Source organism: Panthera uncia (genome assembly GCF_023721935.1).
Source record: "Panthera uncia isolate 11264 chromosome E2 unlocalized genomic scaffold, Puncia_PCG_1.0 HiC_scaffold_19, whole genome shotgun sequence".
Classification (NCBI taxonomy): domain Eukaryota; kingdom Metazoa; phylum Chordata; class Mammalia; order Carnivora; family Felidae; genus Panthera; species Panthera uncia.
In genome coordinates this window covers 1,596,081-1,617,837 of record NW_026057588.1, presented here as the reverse complement: position 1 = coordinate 1,617,837, position 21,757 = coordinate 1,596,081, and the positions used below count along the sequence as shown (strand labels likewise).

General features: G+C 53.8%; 2 protein-coding genes across 2 annotated transcripts; both read right to left on the bottom strand.

Annotated features, from left to right (window-relative positions):
• Positions 1–80: 80 nt before the first annotated feature.
• On the bottom strand, positions 81–10,528 carry SLC27A5 (solute carrier family 27 member 5). The gene is made up of 10 exons (XM_049622066.1): positions 9,623–10,528; positions 9,119–9,328; positions 8,597–8,755; positions 6,625–6,749; positions 5,617–5,811; positions 5,447–5,537; positions 4,512–4,710; positions 4,164–4,261; positions 3,836–3,966; positions 81–3,751 (listed from the first exon to the last, which is right to left on the bottom strand). The coding sequence occupies exons 1-10, from the start codon at positions 10,299–10,301 to the stop codon at positions 3,575–3,577; spliced, it is 2,064 nt and encodes a 687-aa protein (XP_049478023.1). The 5' UTR covers positions 10,302–10,528; the 3' UTR covers positions 81–3,574.
• A 606-nt stretch (positions 10,529–11,134) lies between these two features.
• Positions 11,135–17,870, bottom strand: ZBTB45 (zinc finger and BTB domain containing 45). The gene is made up of 3 exons (XM_049620744.1): positions 17,664–17,870; positions 14,245–15,526; positions 11,135–12,400 (listed from the first exon to the last, which is right to left on the bottom strand). The coding sequence occupies exons 2-3, from the start codon at positions 15,524–15,526 to the stop codon at positions 12,144–12,146; spliced, it is 1,539 nt and encodes a 512-aa protein (XP_049476701.1). The 5' UTR covers positions 17,664–17,870; the 3' UTR covers positions 11,135–12,143.
• Positions 17,871–21,757: the final 3,887 nt, after the last annotated feature.

Here is a 21,757-nt window from a genome sequence, read left to right as displayed (position 1 = left end):
GCACAGCACTGTGGAAATCCACAACCTCAGTCTCTCCTCCCAGCCTCTAGTCATGGTTCAGAGGGTTTATCAATAACATCTTTTTTTTTTTTTTTTAAGTGTATTTATTTAGGTGATCTCTACACCCAACATGGGGCTTTAAGTCACCACCCCAAGATCACGAGTCAGTCAGGTGCACCTAACAACACAATTTAAGTATGATCATCACAGAACTTTGAAGCTTTGGCTTCGATTCATGTCCTTTTGAGAGTCCAAAGGGTAGAGATGAAATTTGTCTATTTTCCAGTGAGGTGCTAGGACGTATCTTCTTGGCAACCCGAGGTGTCGGGGGGGGGGGGGAGTGTTCTAGGAGACTTGGGCAAGGTGGACATTGTGAGGCTGCCGCAAGTCTCAGCTCTGCCAGGAGAGGAGTCTGTGGATCCAGGCTTGGGAATCTGAGGCAAGGTGGTTCTGTAGTCCCATCACCTGCAAGGTTTGGCAGCCATCTGCCACACAGAGTGAGCACAGACATGACATTTCCCTCACTCCTCACCTGCCAACAGTTTCAGACCCATCTTCTGCTTCTGGAGCATCACAAGTCCTACAAGGAGGGGAGATAGGGTGGCAGGGAGAGCTGTCTTGCAGCATCTGGCTCTCCGAGATCCTTGGAGTGCAAGTCCACTGAAGTAAGCCTCCTGGTACCCTGTAGGCTTCTGAGGAACTGCCCACCTCTGCTGTACTCATCCTCTCTTCTCTAGTGCACACTCTGGTCTTATCCCCTCCACACCTTCCCCCAGATTCACCACTACGAGGGAGCCTTGATTAGGTCACAGACTCAGTCTGCACAGCTGTGAAATGCAGACACATCCCCCAATCTAACTGATAGAGAGCTTTCTGGGGAAAGGAGCAAAGGCATGTGTCAGACACCTAGTGGGTATTCAGCAAGTCATATACAATCTTTTCTTCATCTTTTTTTTTTAAGATTAAAAAAAAAAAGGTTTACTTTTGAGGAGAGGGAGACAGGATTGGAAGCTGGCTCTGTGCTGACAGCAGTGAACCCGATGCAGGGCTTGAAGTCACAAACCATGAGTTCGTGACCTGAGCCGAAGTCAAATGCTCAACCACCTGAGCAATGTAGGTAGCCCCAAGCTTTTCTGCATCTTGAACTGAAGTTCCTGGAGCTGTTTCCAACCTAATCCCTCCTGATCCCTTGAGCTCAGCCTGTTCCCTGCCCATCTCCCCACTAGTCTCCTTCCCACCTGTGTGGTTGGCTCCTGCTATCACTCATTGACTCCACCTTCCTCAAATCCACGCCTCCCAATGCCCATGTCTGGTCAGTGGCTCCCATCTGGATCCTATGGAAACAACTATGATCACCTGCCTTCCCCCACGTCTTGGCCCTTACATTGCCCTCTTCCAAACTAATGTGTTCATGTTGGGTCCTATGCTGCCAGGCTGACCCCTCTGCTCTTAACCTAGAGCTGGCTGTGGCTTCCCTGGCTTTCTGGTGCAAGATGGATAAAACCAACACATCTTACTTGGTTCAGAAACCCAATGAATCCACAGGGAGGAGAGTCTTCAGAACATAAACCTACAAATAGGAGGATGGAGTAAGAGGTGTCAGGAAATGGCATTCTGAAGCTAGAATCAGATGGGCATGGGTGAGCTTTCACTGATTTAGTGAAAGCCACATACAAAGTTGGCACCGGGGGGAAGTGGAGGGTGGTCCCTTCGGGCTTATGCTGCAGAACTCCAGAGGACTTGAAGACAGCAGCTCAAGCCCTGAGCCCACTTGGACTATATACATCATAGAGTTCTTCATGACCACTAGACTATAACAGCTCCCACAATGACCCAGGTGTCACTTGCAGTATCTGACCTCTCAGGGCCTGTGTCATCTCAGTCTTGACACGCACATGTTCCCCAGCCTACAACACCCATAACGGTCAGGTGTGATTCCTGCCATGGAGAGGGCACAGACCACTTCACTGAGGATTAATATGTGCTATTCCTCTTTTCCAGGTCTACAGGTCTTAACATCACTGGGCAGCACCTAAAGCCCCTGACATGGGTGGAATGTACTAACCAGAGGTCCAGTGCCCTCAAATTCCTATCTGCATTTATCCTAATTCCAAAGAAGCCCTTCCAGTTCTTCAGACAGTGAGGACTACACTTCCCCTAGGCTTTGCCACTCATGACAACATCTCTTTCCCTTGGCCTACAGTTCACAGTTCCCATAATGATCAAGTAACATTTAAAGTCCCCAACACAGCATGCACTACTCTTTTCTGAAACTAGCAAAAGCGTGTACCTGCCTACAGTGCCCAGAGGGCTCTTCTGGCCCCTAAGACACTGGATTTCGTTTACCAGAGGGCTCTGGACCTGTTCCACATCCTTTTTGCAGGTGCATTCTAACATGGATGCTCTTTTTCCAGTTATTTGCTCACATTTCTTGGCTTAGCCCGATGTCCTTGTCATACTGCCATGATAGCACATCTTACATCCTACAGACCATATACTTATCTGCTTTGCCTGAGGCTAGCCTCATCTCTCAACCCTGGAATGGCTTCAAGGCTGCTGAATCCTATCATACTTCTGGCCTTGCCCAGACAGGGCCATTCCTTGAGGCTTGTCAAGATCCTTGGTAGGGAAGCAGGGGGAACCCTGAAGTAAGGTCTCTGGAGGACAGTAGGCCCTGAATTCCTCGCTTGTATCTCCACCCACTGTTGGGGAGGAAGAATTTCCTCTGCCCTTCAAGGTCTCTCTGGCTTGTCTAAGAATCAAATTGACAAGAGATATGTTAACAGGAGAAAAATCTAATTTGGTATATATACAGTGTGCACACAGCCATAAAATTCCAAAGACAGGCAAAAGGAGGCATATATCATACTAAACAGAGAAAGGTGTAGGGGTCCATGACTGCAATAGGAAGAAATGCAATTTAAAGGAAAATGAAAGGGGCGCCTGGGTGGCTTAGTTGGTTGAGCGTCTGACTCTTGATTTTGGCTCAGGTCACAATTCCAGGGTTCTTGATCAAGTGCTGCATTGGGCTCTGCACTGAGAGTGGAGCCTGCTTGAGATTCTCCTGCCCCTCTCCCCTGCTCTCTCTCTCAAAAAAAATTTTAAAAGGAAGATGAAAAAGTAAATATTTGGGGGTTGGGCATTCGGAAACAGGACACAAGAATTCGATTAAAGAGGCCTTCCTAGGTTCCTCCCTGTCATAACGTAGTTATCTGTGGTGATAGCTCTCTTAGAGCAGATCCTCTATCAAATCCTTTTAGACAGTTGTGGGAGAGATAAAGAACTGAATCTGCCGGGTTTTTATTGCTTTTATCATAAAATCATCTTTATGCCAAAATGGCCCATCTTAGGGCTGCCTGCCCTTAGCCCTACACACGCAGACATGTGTGTACACATCCAAGTTTATTCTCACTCCACTACTGGGCCCACAGTCATCTTACTCTCTTCAACTGGGGTTATGGCCAGGCTGCGATTCATGATAACCCTCAGCAGATTTGTGGTGGAGAGGATCCTGCCAATATGAGTGGTAGTCTGCATTGGGCACTGCCACTTCAAATGTGGACAGGCCAGATGGTCAGAGTCTCCAGGTTCCATTGCACACGGCCTGGTACGTGTCCGGTGTCAGGGGCTGGAAAGTCTTAGCCTGGTTGTCCAACACGAACAAGGGGTCAGCAATGACGCCTACATTGAAGCCCTCATGCACCAACCGGGACTTCACCAGTTTGAACGTGCTTGTGATCTCCAGGGCGTCCTGCAGGGACAGTAAGCATAATCCCTATTGTGAGTCCCTGGCCAAGACCTTCCCCCCCCCCCACTTCCACCACCCTGAGCTCACCTGGATACGGATGAAATGGGGTGCAGCATAGGCAGGGAGCCAAGTGCGGACATGTTGGTACATCCTCTGACCATCGAAGGTCTGGCCTGGGGCCAGCCGCACAGCAGCCATCCCCACCTTGCCCTCACAACCTGAGAAGCACAACAGTCATTCTCCACTCACCCACCTCACAGTGCTCATGGCTGACCCTCTTCCTTGGCCCATCTCTTCTCACTGGCTGTGCCCCTGCAGCTCCCCCACCTTTAAAATCTGGATAACACCCACAGACAAAATCCAGATAAAATCTGGATAAAGCTCTTGGAGGTTTAATGAGTCGAATCCTCCACACCTGGTACAGAGACGCCGTAGACGTTCACCTCCTGCAGGAAGTCCACAAGGGATAAAACGCTCTCCACCTCCCGGGTAGATACGTTCTCACCTTTCCATCTGTGGGGTTGAAGCCAATGCTTGTGACCACAACCCTGGCAAACAGGATGCCCCGCCTCTTGCCCACCAAGCCCCTCCTCCAACGAGATCTGATTGCCGGCTCTGCTCAACTCTGGCCCCTTCAGGATCGGGAAGCCCCCCCCCCCCCCGCCACCCCCCGGAATCCGGAAATCCCGCCTCTTCGCCCTGGCTCCCTCAAAGAATCGGGGAACCCGGGCCATCCGCCCTCCCAGTTCCCTGGGGACCCGACCGGAAGGTGTCCCCCAGGCGGTCCCGAAAGTAAAGGAAGCCTTCTCGGTCCATGGCCAGCACGTCTCCGGTGTTGAAGTAAACGTCGCCCCTGCGCCGCACATTCCGCACCAACTTCCGTTCCGACAGCTCTCGTGCCCCGCGGTAGCCCAGGAAAGGGTGGTGGCCCACTATCTGGGTTAACAGGAGCCCCGCCTCCCCTGGGGGTAGAAGCAGGAATTAGGGCATTAACAATGGTAAAGAACCTCAGGAGCCCAGTAGCCCCCAGCCAGGAGGTTTCCAACCATGATGGACTCCCTCATCGAGATCCTGCCAGAGAAGAGACAGAAAGAGACCTGGAGTTACAGAGGGAGGGAGAGACAGAAGGAGGCATTGGGATGCCTAGAAAAAGGATAACAAGCAGGGCACCTGGCTGGCTCGGTCAGTAGAACATGTGATTCTTGATCTCGGTGGTTAGTTCCAGCCCCATGTTGGATACATGAAATGAGATTACATGAAATAAGATGAGATGAAATATAAAATCTTAAAAAAGAAAAAGGATAACAAGGGTTAGAGGAAGGACAGAGACAAATGGTGCTGGGAAAAAAGAGATATAGCCAGGACTGTGTAAGACCCCCAAGAGAGAAGACCCTAGGAGAAGATATTGACAAGAGATTGATGCCTGGGAAGACATGACTTCCACCGAGAGCTCAAGAGAACAACTCAAATAGACACCCAGAGACCCAGCAGAAAAAGAGATTGAGGCAGGGTAGCTGGGCAGAACTGAGAGACAGAGGGTCCCAGGCAGTAGTCAGACAGGCCAAGGACAGGTTCTGGGTGAGGCAGTAGACACCACCACTGAGCACTGAACTCAAGGCTTTGGGCAACTTGTTCCAGCCAAGAAGCAGATGATCCCCGTCCTTCCCACACCCAGGGAAGGCTTCCTGACCCTCATACCTAGTCCCACAGGGATGCAGAATCCCTGACTGTCTCTGACAGGCTCCTCAGCCTCCGTGTCAAATTGTACAAGCTCAAAGGGGGACAGCACCTGAGTGGGGGATGGAGAAGGGTCAGCAGAGGTCCTGTGAGCTCAGCTTCAGTCAGGGCCACTGTCCCACCCAACCCACTCGAAGCAAGCAGCTCATCTTGCCCAGGGCCCCACAGCGGCCTGGATAGTTGACGAAGCCAATGTTGCCTTCCGTGGAGCCATAGGTTTCCAAGATCCGAATGGGGCCAAAGCGCTGCTGAAAGGACTCCCACACATCTGCTCGGAGTCCATTGCCCATTGCCAAGCGGATTGTATGTGTCCGGTCCTCTGGTCGCTGCAGGAACATCCCAAGAAGAATGAAGAGGAAGTGACCTCAAGTGTGCCCAGGAACCCTTACCTACAAAGGCTATCTTTCCATCTTTCCATCTTTACCTGGGAGGTGATTGGAGGGTCTATACCTAGGGCATCTACCAAGGGTTCTTACTTGGAGTCTGTACTTGGAGAGTTACCTGCAGAGGTTACCTGGGGGGAAGTTACCTAGAAGCCTTACCTGGAGAGATACCTAGGGGTGACTGCAGGGCTAATCCAGGTCCTCACCTAGAGGAAATACCTGGGATTTTATATAGGGGTAGTACCTGGAACTTTTACCTGGGGGAAGTTATCTGGAGGGGTTACTTAGGGGCCTTTCTTAGAGGTAAATTGGGGAGTGACTTGAAACTTCACCTTGGGGAAGGTGATACCTGGGGGCCTTATGTGGAGCATTTTACCTGGAATCCATACCTCATTGCTGTATAAGTTCACATCTGGTGAGTTTACCCTGAGCCACCCCCTGTTCTAGGCTCTTTATATATGTTTTATTCTCACAAACATTCCCTCTGAATTATTTTCCCCATTTTCCAAATGAGGACACTGAGGCTGCTGAGAGAGGTGAAGTCACCTGCCCAAGGTAGCACTGCTGATCATCAAAGGAGCCACGATTGGAAACTTTGTGTGAGATTCATCATCTGTGGCTGTTACCTGGGGAGTTTTACCTAAGGGACCTTGCTTGACTCCTGTATGTGAATCTACCTGAAACCTTTACCTGGTATGACATCTGGGATTTCATACCCTAGGTGTTCACCATGGAGCCCTAATCTTAGCACCTCACCTGTGGAGTGTTACACAGATACCGCAGGACCTCGCCTACATACAGGATCACAGTCACACCATGCTGCCGGCAGTCATCCCAGAAGCAGGAAGCAGAGAACTTGGGGGCCAGGACACAGGTTGCTCCTGAGAGGGGAGAGAAGAAAGGGTTTCAGGTCATGCTTCCATGCCACTGTGATAAGCTGCTCTGATCATATGACCGTGACCCTCTGAAGCACAGGTTTTGGAGCCGATCTGTGTGTCCCTGGTGGAGCCAGGACTACCTGCATGAGACGAGCATAGATGGGCATGGGTTCGAATCCTATCTTCAGAATGTGTACCAAGCTCAATGCTTGGTACAAAGTGAGCACTGCTAAGTAAGGGCTATGGATATTAACCATTAATGATTATTAGAAATGTTTTATGAATGTCATAAAGGTCTTCAAGAACTGGTAAAACCCGGGGGAATGTTGATAGGGAGTTTTCCAAATAAAGCTCCCCAGTATATAAATCATAAGGTTGTACACCTGAAACTAGTGTAACATTGTGCCAACTATCAATCAATCAATCTCCCCTATTTATCTTAGCCTCTCTAAGGTAGGATAATAGTTATGGGCTGCCCTCAATGTGATGTATTAGGAAGTACAATGCACCCCACCAAGGTTCTTGCCAACAATAATTGAACTGAATCTAATAATTGAACTGAATCTAATATCTCTAGAGGGAATTTCCAGGGGAGGGGCACCTAGGTGGCTCAGTTGGTTAATAGTCCAACTCTTCATTTTGAATCAGGTCATGATCCCCCATTTTGTGAGTTCGAGCCCCACGTCAGGCTCTGTGCTGGCTGTGTGGAGCCTGCTTGGGAGTCTCTCTCCCTCTCTCTGCCCCTGCCCACTCCTGTTGTCTCTATAAATAAATAAATAAATAAATAAATAAATAAAACTTTAAAATCTGCAGGGTAAAGAGGAGCAAAGAACAAACAAGTACTGTGAGGGGACTTTAACTGTAAAAAGACAATTAGACAATTGGGAAGATTTGAACATGACCTGTGCATCAGATGATATTAAAGTTACTGTTAATTTTGTCAGGTGTGATATCACTATGGTGACAGGTTGTTTTTTTTTTTAAGCTTTATGTATTATTTTTGAGAGACAGAAAGAGATAGAGTGCGAGCAGGGGAGGGGCAGAGAGAGAGGAAGACACAGAATCTGAGGCAGGCTCCAGGCTCTGAGCTGTCAGCACTGAGTCCAATGCGGGGCTTGAACCCATGAACCATGAGATAATGACCTGAGCCAAAGTCAGACGCTTAACCAACTAAGCCACCCAGCCACCTCTATGGTGACAGTTTTTGTCATTATATATTAGAGATACATACTGATATACTTATAAACAAAAAGATACAGTGGCTAAAATTTGTTCTAAAATAATCCAGAAATGAAGAGGGGAATTATATATGAAATAAAACTAGTAACATGTTAACAATTGTCAAGGGTGGATGAGGATATGTGGGATATCATCAAACTATTTTCTCTACTTTTGCTTACTGTGTATATTTGAAAGCAAAATGCTGATGGTGGCCGAAGCTGGGTGGTTGGGTACATGAGGATCATGTAGAAATATCTAGAAATTTGTATATGTTTCAAAATTTTTATAAAAAATTGAAAAGAAAATATTGGAGAGGTCCCAGTCTGAATTGCTAATCAGGTGTCCAGGATGATAGCCCAGTGGAATTCTTGGTGAATACCTACCCTTCACTGACTATCCCAGCATTCATACCACCTCATTACCTTCGGACCACAGCAAAGCCATTAGGGATTGTCTAAGTGACCAAGTTTCTGTCCAAGTAGCCCTGGGGCCTGCTATTGTGTGTCCCTTGTCAAAGGTGAGAACCTTGGTGCTGGGTAACCTGTGGGGACTTGTCACCCTGAAAGCCCACTCTGATATTGAGTCTGGAGGTCCCATGGATTGGAGAGGTCTTCAGAAAAAGGTCTTACCAAGCTCCAGGCAGCCAAGAATTCCAAGGATAAGCCCCATCACATGGTACAGAGGCAAGACTGTGTAGACCACGTCATCAGCTGTGACCCCACCCAGGGACAGCATCTTGCACATCTGTAGCAGCCGTTCCTGTGTGACAATGGCCGGCTTTGGGAGTCCTGGCAAATGGAGTGGGAAGGGTGGGTGGTGAAAGGACAGTACAAGAGGGACCAGCATACAGGAGTGGGTCTCTGTGGTCAGGTCTGCAGTGAGAGGCTTGAGGCTCTTAGAAGATGGTCAAGTATGGGGATTTGAGGGTGGGCTCAGGGAAGAAAAATTCCAAATTTAGTGGCTGTTTACTGGGCAGAAGCAGGATTCTGGCGCTGACCATTGAATTCACACTGGGGATCAGAGTTCAGGCCAGGTGTCACAATCAAAGGGCAGGATGGGTTTCAGAGGTCAAGTTTGAGGCACATGTCAACTTGGGGTCAGAGCAGCATAAGGGTTCAGAGGTCAGGGCTAGAGTTGCTGGGCACCCTCACCAGTGGTCCCTGAGGTGTAGATAAACAGGGCAGGGCTTTTTGATGTGATCCGAGCACGTAGGTCAGCGGGCACAGGGTCGATGGGTGCAATGTCAAGAGCAGCCCCCAGAGCCCCCACTCCTGGGGTTGGGGAGGAGTGGCTGAGGTAGAAGCATCGGATGTTCTCTGCCTGTAGCTTGGGAAGGACCTCTTCCAGATTCTCCTGGAGGTCTGCAGGGAAAAGAAATTGGGGAAAGGCCCATATCTGACATCAAGAGGGGAGACCCAAGACCCAAAGATAGGGGAGAAGAGTCTACTGCAAGCAATACAGAAAGCAGCCCCCAGAGAAGAACTTTTGCATTCTTATGTAAAGAGCCCCATAATTAGTATTTGTTGGCAAAAAGGATCAAAACAGACGTGGTGAAGAAAAAAGTCAGCCCCCACCAGGACCACTGAATAGCAGTTCTCCAAGTCTGTCCCCTGCTCCATCCCCCTCTGTCCTCTACTAGCCTCTGAGGTCCTCACCTGGGTCCACCACCAGCAACCGAGCCCCAGAGCTCAGTACAGAGTGTAGCAGGGGTGCCCCCCGGGCATGTGGATTAATCCAGGCGACGGGGCAGCCCAACTTGGCCAGCCCCAGCCACAAACCTAGGGCCGGAATGGTCTGGGAGGCCAGCACTAGGAGGGCGGCAGGCTCCCCAGCAAGCAAGCCTGTGAGGCTGCCCAGCTCGGCCTTCAGGGCCCACACTGCCTGGCATGCTCTCTCGTCCAGCTCCCTGAAGGTGACCAAGCGGCCCCCCGGACCCTTCCACACCAAGGGCGCCCGGTCGGGCTGTGCTTGTGCTCGCCGCTCAAAGGTATCCACAAAGGTGTTGGGCGGCTGGCGGCTCATGCGCGCCTTGATGTTCAGCCCCAGGTGGAGGATCCCGAAGATGTAGGCCAAGTCTGCAGGCAGCCAGCGCAGCCCTGGGGGTGGCCGTGCGGGTAACACAGCCAGCATGAGAGCCGCGGCCACCAGACTCAGCCAGTGGGGCATCCAGGGGTAGAGCCAGGGCCGCGCCAGCATGGCCAGGCCGAGCAGCACACAGAAGATAGAGTCCCCCAGGAGCCAGCGCAGTGCCAGGGCCACCGCAGCAGGCCATGCGGACTGTCCCAGGCCCAGCAGCAGCAACAGTAAAAAGGCCAGTCGCAGCCAGACGCCCATCGCACCCGCTCCGTTCTCAGAGAAGCTTCCACAGAATGGTAACTTCTGCCAGGGGCTGCCTAGCTTTGATCTCTGACCCTTCAGCCCCACCCCCTAGCGGTAGCCCAGGAGCTGTTGAGTGCTATGCTCCTGCCCTCTGGACTCTACCCCCAGCCATTTTGGACCTGTTTGTTTCACTGTGCCTACCTCCTACCAGGTACATGGCAGGCACCGAGTAAATACCTGAATGAACAAATCCAGTGCCTGAATGCAAACCCAGTTCTGATGTCCCCATCCCCACCCATGGGCTGCGCCCTATGACACTGTGCTTCACCCCCCTGGCATGGATGGGGACTGTCTTCGGGGTTCAGGAGGCTGAACTCCCCCTCCCCCGGGGAACATGGGCAGGGCAGTTTATGAATGGTTGGACAGAAAAGCCTTAACCCTTCACCTTTGGGAGGCAGTCACAGAGGGGGAGCTCAGAAAGGCGTTGCCATTGACCCAGGAGCCTACAGGTCAGGGCGGAGCACCACCCTCCAGCTCAATCCCCTCTCCACCTGCTTCAAATCCTTAAGACAGGTGCCGCCAATGCTCTGGAGTAAGAAGAGTGACCGCTTTCTTGGCTGGCAGCTGAACTGATGCGGGGTCTTGTGACACTGCTTCACTACTGGGTATCAGTATCTTCAGCTGCCCAGTGGGCAGCCCAACGGTCCTGGCTGCTGCTCCCACCTCCTGCCTGGCACTTCAGAAGTTAATGGCCGAGGCAGGTATCCTGGGGCTCAGATCCCCACATGGTAGCCTAACCCCAAAGACTCCCTGGACCCCCTCAAAAGTAAGGTGCTCAACCATCGTGCCCATCAGAATGGGGGAGGGGGAAGACTCAAATCCAAAGGACCTTGAGATTCCGGAGGTGGGGGGGTGGTGAGATCTAGGGGGAAGGGCCTCAATTCTGCATCTTGGACAGCAGCAGCTGGGATTTTGAGGGTTTCCCACATGCGGCCTCTCTCTCCCAGACCCATCTCAGGCCTGGCCTACACCTCTCCCCACAGGGCAAGGGCTCTAGAAGAGTCAAGCACCAGTCATGTGTGCATCCCACACCCTCCCTGAAATGGCCAAGCCTACCGTCCTGTCTCTGCCCAGAGAGCCCAGTAGGTGGCAGCAGTGTTGCCCAGAGCCGGGGGCACTGAGTCCTGACTGCTACAGCCAGTGTGTGAGGGACAGAAACGCACCCATCCGGGAGCTCAGAGCTTCCGGGTTTCGGACCCATGGCCCACAGTACTTTATTAGAGAGCAGGAGTCCCGAGGCCCGACCCCAGTCCATGATGGGTCCACTGAGCCCCCTTAAACACCAGATTGAGGGAGGGGTAGTTCGGGGTGGGGAGCCAGGGTTCTTACCCAGCTTGACACTGGGGCAGAGAGGAGCAGCTCCAGAACCCACACTCACGCAAGGAGTCAGAGCCACAAATCTTGGGCCTGGCCCAAGGGTCTGAGCGCCCAGTTTAGGCTGGAAATGATCCAGTTCTCAGGGATGGTCGGGTCTCTGACCAACCCCATCCCCAGCCTGCCACTATCAGGAGGGTCCGAGTACGAAGGAGTACAGTAGTAAGGCAGGCTGAACCCCTGGTCAGGTCTGGAAAGAAGGGTGGTAGCAGAGGGAGGGCCTGTGCTCTGGGGAAAACGTGGTTTGGTAGTGGGAACGTGGTCAAGGCGTCTAGGCAGGTGTGAAGCGGCTCGGCAGGGGTGTTACCGGTTCCGCAGTGGTCGTGGCCTAGTTCCACAGGAGGTCGCGGACCTGCAGGGGTTGGCCTACAGCGCGGGAGCGTGGTCAATCCCGCGGCAGGCGTAGCCGGGCCCAGGCCTGGATCAAGGTGCAGGGTGCGCGGCCAGGTGGCGCTCCAGCAGCGCGCGGTGTGAGAAGACCTTGCCGCAGGCGGGGCACGGCGCGCGCTCGGGCCGATGCGTGCGCATGTGCACGTTGAGTGAGCTCTTCTGCGTGAAGCGCTTGGCGCAGACAGCGCACTGGAAGGCGCGCACGCCTGTGTGCGTGACCATATGCTTCAGCAGGTAGTCGCGCAGCGAGAAAGATCGCCAGCACACGGCGCATTGGTGGGGCTTCTCCCCTGTGGGCGACAGGGCATGCCGCGCACGTATGTCATCTGGGAAGGAGCCCCGGGGAGCCTTTGACGGGCAGGGGCTCCCCTCTCCTCCCAAACTGCCCATCAACCCTGAATCCCCCTGCCCTTAAGGGACACCCCTTCCATTCCCGGACTATTCCTCACTCCTGGACCTTCCGGCCCAACAGGGAACCCCTCCCCCACCCGGCCATGACCCAGTATGTTTCCCCACTCAGCGGGGATGCCGCTTTCCCGGACCCTTACCGTAATACCAGGATACCACTGTCAGGGGCCCTCAACTCTAACAGGTATCCTCCCAACAGGGAATCCTGCCGGTCTGGGACATCGTTGCCTGACAGGACTTGACCGCTGAGGTCTCCCCCACCTCCAGGAACCTCCCTTCCCCTAACTCCTGCCATGCCCATGGAGCATTCTGTACTTTGATCGCTGGCCACCATTCTGGTAACAGTCCGGCAAGGCCCAGCACACTTACACTGTGAGGGACGCGGGCATACCTGCCTGGTTCCTGCTGGAAGCCCTGTTGCCCAGAAAACCCTTGTCTGCTGGCAGCTATAATGTACCTGGGGTGCCAGAGTAGGCTGCCCCCTTTACCCTGATCAGAGAAGGGGGAGGCTGGCTGTATTGGCCCCTAGATTCATCAGGTGTTAAGAAAACAAAAAACAAAAAACAAAAAAAACCCACCTATCTCAGCGGCAGAGGGCTGCAGGGCAGTGCCTGGGCAGGGAGTTCCCCCAGACCAGGCCTTGCACCTGGCTAAGGCCACATGAAGCTGGCAAATCTTGGCTGGTACTACCTTGGGGCCCCTGACAGCTCTCCACAGGCTACATCTATATCCTCTCTCCTTCAACCTCAAGACAGCCAGGTAGGGATTTAAAACTAAATCACATCTCACTCACTTCCCACTTCAGATCACTGATGCCTTCTCCAACATTCACAGTGAAATCCCAAGTTCCTGGCCCTGCAGAACTCCCCACTCCACTCCTACAGGTGTTCCAGCCAAACCTTTGCTTTTCCTAACAACATCCAGTTTGGCCCTGCAAGCAGTCTTTGACATTCCATACCCCTGTCCTCTACTTGAGCCTCTAGGGAGCACCCTGGACACCCTGTGACACATCCAGGACCTGCCAGCCACCACCTCAGCCCCTAGCTCCATAATCTCCAGTGCACCATCTAGCACACTCTCTACCTCTCCCTGAGCCAGTAAAGAGCCACCTCCCAGACACCCCAAGGGTTTAGGGGTACTCTCAGTGGTCTTCGAGGAGCTCCCCTTTCCTCCCTCTGCAGCTGTGGGGTCCCCACACTGCAGCCCCATCTCCCTCCAGCCGCGATCAGGCCACCTCTCTGCCAGCTCCGAAGGCTAGGCCAGCAAACCCACTCTCCCCTCACATCCAGTGCCAGTCACAGGACCCACTGACAGCCAGGGAGACCAAGGAGACTCCTCTACCTGGCCACATATTCCTGCCAAGGCTCCATCCCTCCTGCCCATCCCAAGCTTCATCGTGGTGACTAAAAGCTCCACTGCCAGCTTTCCAAAAGCTCTGGGCAAGTTCCTGCTCCTTAACCTAGCCTGAGGATTCTCCCTGCACCAATAAATTGAAATAGGGGTTGGGCAGGAGAACCTGCTTCTCCATGTGGATGGGGTTTCCCCCCCCCCCCCCCCCCCCCCGCCGCCACACATCGCACTTGGGGCTCAATTTCCAGGTTCCACTGGGGTCAAGAAAAAGCAACGTAACTACATGAGTGCCTCCACCCCACTTGCCTAGTGCCCAATCACCCCTCAGGCTTGAATCTCCAATGACCAAAGGGCTCAGAGACCCATCCTGGCTCACCCGAGTGGATGAACATGTGCTTGGTGTAGTTTTTCCGCGAGCTGAACGTCTTTCGGCAGTGACTGCACTCATAGGCAGGCGGCTCGGAACCCGGGGCTCTGGCAGGGGTGGCCGAGGGGGCCACAGCGGGAGCGGTGGGCGGGGCTGGGGCCTCCCCCGGAGGAGCAGGAGCGCTAGGGGCCGCATCTGGCTGGAGTGTGGGATAGAAGGCGGAAGGGAGCGCAGGAGTAGGCCCCGAGGGTGCGGGAGGAGGTTGCGCAGGTGGCCCAGGAGCGCCCAGATGAAAGGGGAAAAGTGAGACAGGTGGCCCCTGGGTCTTCACGCCTGGGGCTCGGGATCCAGACAGGACACAATCAGGCGGGGCCGGCGTCTCGGCGGGACAGGCTTCCGCCGCGGTGCCATCCTCATCTTGCCAAGCGGAGACGTAGCTCTCGGGGAACACATCCTCGGCCGCCGAAGCGCCCCGAAGAAAGTCCCTGCCGGCGCCGCCATAGTCCGAAAGGCCGGCGGGTGCGGGCGGCTCCTCGCACGCGCTGTCAGGGGCGGCGGTGAGGAAGCCGGCAGCGCAGTCTGGGAAGGAAGGGGGCGCTTGGCCCTCTCCTGGGCCGCCGCTTTCGCCGTCCTCGCCGTCGGTTTCATCATCGGTGTCCTCCTCGCCGTCACCGCCGTCGTCTGTGGCCGCGGGAAGGGAGGGGTCGACTTCCGACCCCTCCGCCTTGGTGGGCGCAGTGGGCGCCGGCAGCTGCAAGCGCGCCGGCTGGCGCTGCTTGCGGCTATGCGCGGCACCGGGGTGGCCCGGAGGGCGCGCGGCCAGCAAGTGGCGCAGGCGGTGGCGTAGCTGCGCAGGTGCAAGAGGTGGGGGCACGGGCGTGGGCAGGGGCGCGGGCGCGCCGGGGACCGGGGCTCGGGCGCGGGCGATGATCTGGGTGCACTCGTCTATGACCGTCTGGATGCGCAGCACCGACGCGGCCGTGAGCACCTGCAGCGCTTCGCCTTGTGCCACTACAAGCGAGCCGCTGTAGAGGAACTCGACGAGCTGGCGCACCGTTTGCGCCGGCACCACTGGCGGCACGCGGATCTCGGAGTGGCCGAGCAGCAGCTTGTCCTGGAAGAAGGGCGAGCCGGCAGCCAACACGCAGCGATGGGCACGCAGCGAAGCCTCACGGATCCGCACAGTCACGTCGCAGAAATGACCACCCAGCCGCTGCCCGTTGAGGGTCTCGAGCAGCGAGCGGGAGAAGTTCTGCAGGTGTATGTGGTGCACCGCCTCTGCTGCAGCCATCTGCACCGGATGGGGGGGGGGGGGAGGTCCGCCAGGCCCCCCCCCCCTCCCCGCCTCATTGTCCCTGCCCCTTGAGCCCTTATTGCGGGACAAGGCCCATGGACGCACCATAGTCCCAGCCCTTCCCAAAAGGCCCCTCGAGCCCTATTCCCATATAGAGGACTACCCCCAACTCCCACCCCCAGACTCCAGGACCTCTGCAGCTCCACCTAGGAAACTCCCGGCACACCCCTGGGAGAAGGTTGGGAATACCAAATATCTGGCTCCCTCCCAGTCTTGCTGACTGCCCAGCGGAGCTCAGCTTCCCCTATACTGGTTCACACCCCCCTCGCCCTAACTCCAGTATCCATAAACCTTCCCCATGTCCCCCTTCCAGGGACCAGCTCTGTGGAGAAGAGGGCAGGGATGCCCATCCGGAACTGGCTGTCACACCTTATCCACTCCGCATCAGGGCTGGCTGTGATTCCTCCCACTCTCAGCTTCTTTTTGATCTCCCTTTACTACATCATCCAACCTTGGAGCATTCAAGACCCTGTGGAGACCAAAGTCTGTTGCCTCGGAATTGGGTTATGTTAACTAGTGTATGCAGAGGTCTTCGCAGGGGCGGGATGGCACGACCTGCCTCCTGGGCTAAGCGTTTCAGGGTGTGCGTGGTCACAAAGGGTTGAGAGTAGGTTGGGCATAGCCTGGCGGGCATTCCACAGAAGAAAAATACAAGGTCTCTGGCAGACCCCAACGCAGCAGGTAGGGAGGTGCCCCCTGCAGCCTGGTGCATCTTGGAATCTTGATATAGCCTGGAGGGCACAAGGTGGGGGTGTGGTGTAGAGAGGGGGCTTGTGTGGACTTTGAAGGGTGTGTGGTTGGGAAGGGAAAGGTGGAATAGCAGCGGCCTCCAGGTGAGCATGTCTGAGCAACCCGGATGATTCTTGTCAAAACTTTAGCTTCCTAATCCCAGCACTGCCCACGCTCAGACACCAGAAAGGGGAGGGGATACCGCTCCCCAGGGGACTCTGGGAATCTGAGAAGCTCTGATACTTCACCCGTCATCACTCATCAAGTAGGCACCATGCTCATCACTAGGCTGTTTCCCCTCTACCAAACAAAGATGGGTTTGGCTCATCCTGTACTCAAGCCACACACAACTCCAGTCTAGGGGAGGACAGTCGGGACACAGGTCACACCCTGACACTCACTCTCACTCCACCAGCCTAGCTCAGGCGGGGTCACAGAGCCCTGGAGTGTGGCTTCTCTTAACCTTCCTGGTCTAATGGGGTCTCAGACTCACCCCCTCTGGCTCCTCTTACCCAAACCACCTTTCCTCTTCTGGGTCCAGACCCCTCCCTTTCTTGCATGTTCTATATCTTACCCTCAGATCACTTCGCACACCTCCACTGCCCCGGTACCATTGGTGGAGGCTGATGGGAGTCATTTCCTTGTGTTACCCCCCCCCCCCCCCCCGGTCTATTCCCCCACGCGACAGCCAGAGGGAGCCTGTTCAGACCTGACAGATCGGGACCCTCCTCTGCTCAGAGCCCTCCATGGTGATGAATTAATTCTTGGCAATTCGTCAAAAAAGCCAAGTCTTTGCACATATCGTTATCTATGCCACAGCACTTTTCCCCGTCTTTATTCACCCACCGTCTAAAGACCTTCAAATCTGTGTCTGGGCGACTGGGGCAGAAACCTGCGCATCAACCCATACGACTTGAAGCCTGCCTTTTCCGACCCACCTCCACCCTGCTCCCGGTCTGTGATCTCTCAGTCCAGACGCAGCAGGGTCTTCTTGGCGCCTCAGAACAAAGGCCCACCCTCCCGGGTATGGCGCCGCATTCTCGCTGCCACGCCTTTGCCCACGCCATGCGCTTTGCTCCAAGCACTCTTTCCCATACTCTGCTCCATTACTCCCTCCCTACCCTAACCCCAAAGCCCCCTCTCTGATCCGCTCGGGCTGCCCCCACTCCAGACCCGGCCAACCTGTATTTCCCGCCTCCGCGCGCTAGCCAGAGCCATGCCCCCATCCTGCAGCGCCCCCTCACGTCCACAGCGTGCACTCCAAACCTAGCGCCGGCGCCCTCCCTTGGGCACGCCCCGGCCTGCCCGCCGGCCCTGCAGCAAGGGGATGCCCGCCCGACCCCACCTCCGGCTCCTTCTCAGGCACCAGGCCGGGACTTGGCCTTCTCCCGCTCACCACCGCCAAGGCCACACTTTCAGGCTGCGACGCCGGCGGAACCGAAGTCCGCAGCCGCTGTGGCGCAGGGAAGCGCTAGGTCGGAGCACGTTTCCGGTGTTTCTATGGCGATCAGCCGCCGCTTCAGGCCGGTAGGTATTGAACTTCCTGCTCTCGACCGAGTCGCAACTAAAGTCGCCGAGGCTCGGGCTGCGGGGCAGCAAGGAATGTCTCGGCCAGGACACGCTTCCGGCGTCGCCCTAGGGACTGGGATGCGCCGGGGCCTGCGCTGTCAATCTGCGGGCCACGCCCTCGTGCGCTCCCGGCTGTGTAGAGCTGCTGCAAGGCGACAAAGGCTGGGAAGGCGGTCTGAAGCCCTAGATGGGTCTCGGCTGGTTTAGACTCCATTGCGACCCCAGGTGGCGGCCTTCTCCCCAGAGCAAGAGTGGAGGCAGGAGTAGGGCTCACCCCTGGTCCATCGGACTCCAGCCCTTGCGTGGACTGCAGAAGAGATATTCCTGCAGCCGAACTCCACACCCGCCGGTAGCTACGAGTGGAATGAGGGAGCAGACACCACCCCAGGCCCTGGCTCCCATCTTCCACCCCTTCCGCCCCTCAAGCCTGTGTCCCAGGTAGAAGGTGGAGGCAACCTGTCTCTATGACCCCTACCTCCTCACACACACACCAGGCCCACCCGCCCCAGGGCGAGTAATGAACGAACGAATGAATGGATGTTGAACTGAATGCCTTCTGCACTCAGCGCTCTGGGACACACCTCAGAATAAAAGGAAAGTGGGGGTGAGATGGATAGTACATCTGCCAAGACTGTGGTGTCCAGCCAGACTCCAAAGATCAGAAGTCACTTTAGGGGACAGAATATGTGGGAAGAGTTGTGTGGAAACAGACTTGGTCTGCAAAGACCCTGAGATGGGGCTAGCTACCCAGGACACCTGTGAACCAGGCTGGATGGTGAGGCTGGAGTGGTGGGCTGGCCTAGCCTTATGCTTTGTTCCTGGGGTCTAGAGGCAAGGCAGGAGGACGTAAAGGTCAGAAGATTTCCCTGAGACCTCAGTGGACCCCATGCCTTATGCAGCAGGTGTGGGGTCCAGCATGGGGGGAGGGGTGCTGACTTAGCCTCCAGTATGGGGACAAGATCAGAGGACCTGCCTCCCACCTTGGTCAGCTGCTGGGCAACTGTATTGGGCACATCTATAGATGTGTTGAAGTTAGGATTCCAGGGGCTTTGAAGCTGGAGGGGGGCATGTGACAAGAAATATAGGGGGAAATTCTAGAATCTGAGAAGAGGACCACATGACAGCTAGCAAAAAAAAAAAAAAAAAAAAAAAAAAAAATAGGGGCCCCAGTCTACAACTGCATGGAATTGCAATCTGCTAACTACTTGAATGAACTGGGAAGCTGATTTTTCCCTAGAGCTTCTGAATAAGAGCCTAGCCCCGCCCCAAACTTGATTGCAGCCTTTGTGAGACCTGGATCAGAGGCCACTGCCTGGGTGTCTAACCTGCAGAACAGTAAGCTAATAGATGGGTGTCGTTTTAAGTTACTGAATTTGTGGTAATTGTTAAGTAACAATAGAAAATGAATACAGCTGCCAGAGACTTAGGGCCTGCACACAGTAAGTGTCTGATAATGCCACTGTGTTCCTATCTGATGAATCCTTTCCCCTTGCCTCTCTCTCTTGCTGAATGCTTCATTTCTGCCTCACCAGCATTTATCATCCAGCTTGGTGGTCTCATTACTCCATCCTACAAGCAGAGGCACTTGGGGGTGAGAGAGGGAAACAAACATCCAGACACATGGCTGGAACAGAATCAGGCCAGTAGAGAAGCATGTATGAGGTCTCTGAGGAGGGAGGGTGGCTTCCCTAGGGTGAGGCAAGTGGGAGTTGCTATGGAGATGGCGGATGTTGAGAGTGGAGTGGGGGAGGACCAAAGTCCCATCTGCAGGTTTGAAGGACTGAGGGGAGGGTAGTGGATCTAGTGGGGCAGCAAAACAGGAGGCTTAAAAGACAGCAATGGCTGCTCAGACCTCAGTGGGAAGGCCAGAAGGGGACAGATACAGAGTAGGAAGGAGAGGACATGGGTGGCTTCAGAGAAGGTCTTAGTGTTGAGGGTGAGATGGAGTAACTGGCCCAGTAGGAGGCAGAAGGGAGAAACACAAACCCTGACCCTGCTCAGGCAGCAAGGGAGGTGGGAGCTGCAGCCTCCAGTGACACAAGCCTCAAGAAGACATCTATTTTGCTTTCCTCTCCAAAGACCTTGTCTCAGTAGTTGTGCATGCAATTGGAGGAATAAATAGTATATCAAAGGACACAGGTTTAATAAGCCAAGGAGGGGTCAATGTGACCTGCAAATATTGAAAATCCTAAGCCAGGTCCTAGAGTCTTGGAACCAGTAGGTGATGAGAAGAGGCAGGTGACACTGGCTGACAGACCATCAAGGGAAGAACCTGTAAGGTTGCAATGGTCACAGACACATGAAAGGAGAAGATATTAAGCTCCTAATTGACTGGGCCTCATCAGCCGCCCGGGGGAGGCAGGACCTGCCCCTCACCCCCTACCACACCCTTACCACCACACACACAGCTTAGGTCAGAAGGCTCAGTCTCTACTCCCAGCTCAGAGTTCCCAACCTCCCTCCACCCTCCATTACTACTAGGCCAGCTTCTCACACAGGGCCTCCTTCTGTGGCAGCCACTGCCCCCAGGTAAAGCCCAGTGCTCAGTGCTAGCGGGGCTGGATAGTGCCAGATGTGAGATGCAGGCCCCAAGATTCACCTGAATTCACACACTTCTATCTGTCAGGAGCTTCCCCTTGCCAGGGGTCAGACATAAAGCTCATCTCTGGAAAAATGCTTCCCAGTACAAGGCAGATAGGGTAGAGATTGAGGGACGTCCCAGGCAAGGCCAGTGCCAGCAGTGGGGGATTTAGCTCTCCTGACAGGACTGAGAGGAAATGAGGAGCCTTTTGGGATGGGGGAAGGGCAGTGGCAGGATGCCATTTCTAAACCAATAAGGTCTTGGAAGTTGCAGCTTGGATGAGGGCTGGCAGGAAACCCGGACCCAGGCCTTGGTGGAGTGTATAAAGGTGATGGGAGCAATGGGTCAGATGAGGCAAGGTGCCTATAGGACTTACCAAAAAGAAACATCCAGACAAGGATCAAGGACCGTTGAGGAGGGGGTGGAGGTGGAGATGGGGGTGAGGAATATTTGCAACATAGAAAAAGTTTAATTTGCTTTCATATGTAAAAAAACAAGAACATCCTACTAGTCTGTGGACCAAAGCCTGAGGAAATCACGTAGGAAGTAGGAGACCTAAACTAAATAATATAATAACCCAACTACCATTGTCACTTCTGGGTCCCTTAACCGGGTCCTGTACTGGGCCTTTGAATTAATTTTGAAAATTAAAAACAAACAAAACAAAACAAAACAAAACAACAAACAAAACAAAAACCAAGAAACGCAGAGTACAATATAGCGTTTACAGTACAATATAGTGTATACAATATAGCGCTCCTACACTGGAGTACTCACATCCCCAAATTAGCAATGTTCTTGTTTTGTCCCTTTTGTTTTTTGTTTTTGTTTTTTTTTTGTTTTTTGTTTTTTGTTTTTTGTTTTTTGTTTTTTTGGTCTTATTTTTAGTAAACACACACACAAGAAAACAAAAGTTAAAATTTTATTTTCTTTTTTTTTAAGTAAAGCCTTTAGGCAAAGAAGAAAGCCCCTCGAGGTGGCACACCTGGGTACTTCTGTCCCTTAAAGGCCTCTTATTTTACTCCAAGTTAAAAAATTTTTTAAATGTTTATTTGTATTTGAGAGAGACAGATAGACAGACAGACGTTAGCATAGGAGGGGCAGAGAGAGATGGAGACAGAATCCGAAGCAGGTTCCATGCTCTGAGCTGTCAGCACAGCTGATGCGAACTCACTCACCAGCCCTGAGATCATGACCTGATCATAAAGATTAACTGACTGAGCCATGAGGCACCCCTACCCCCAGTTTAAAGGATCCACTGAATCCAGATTAATATGTTTTTTTTTTTT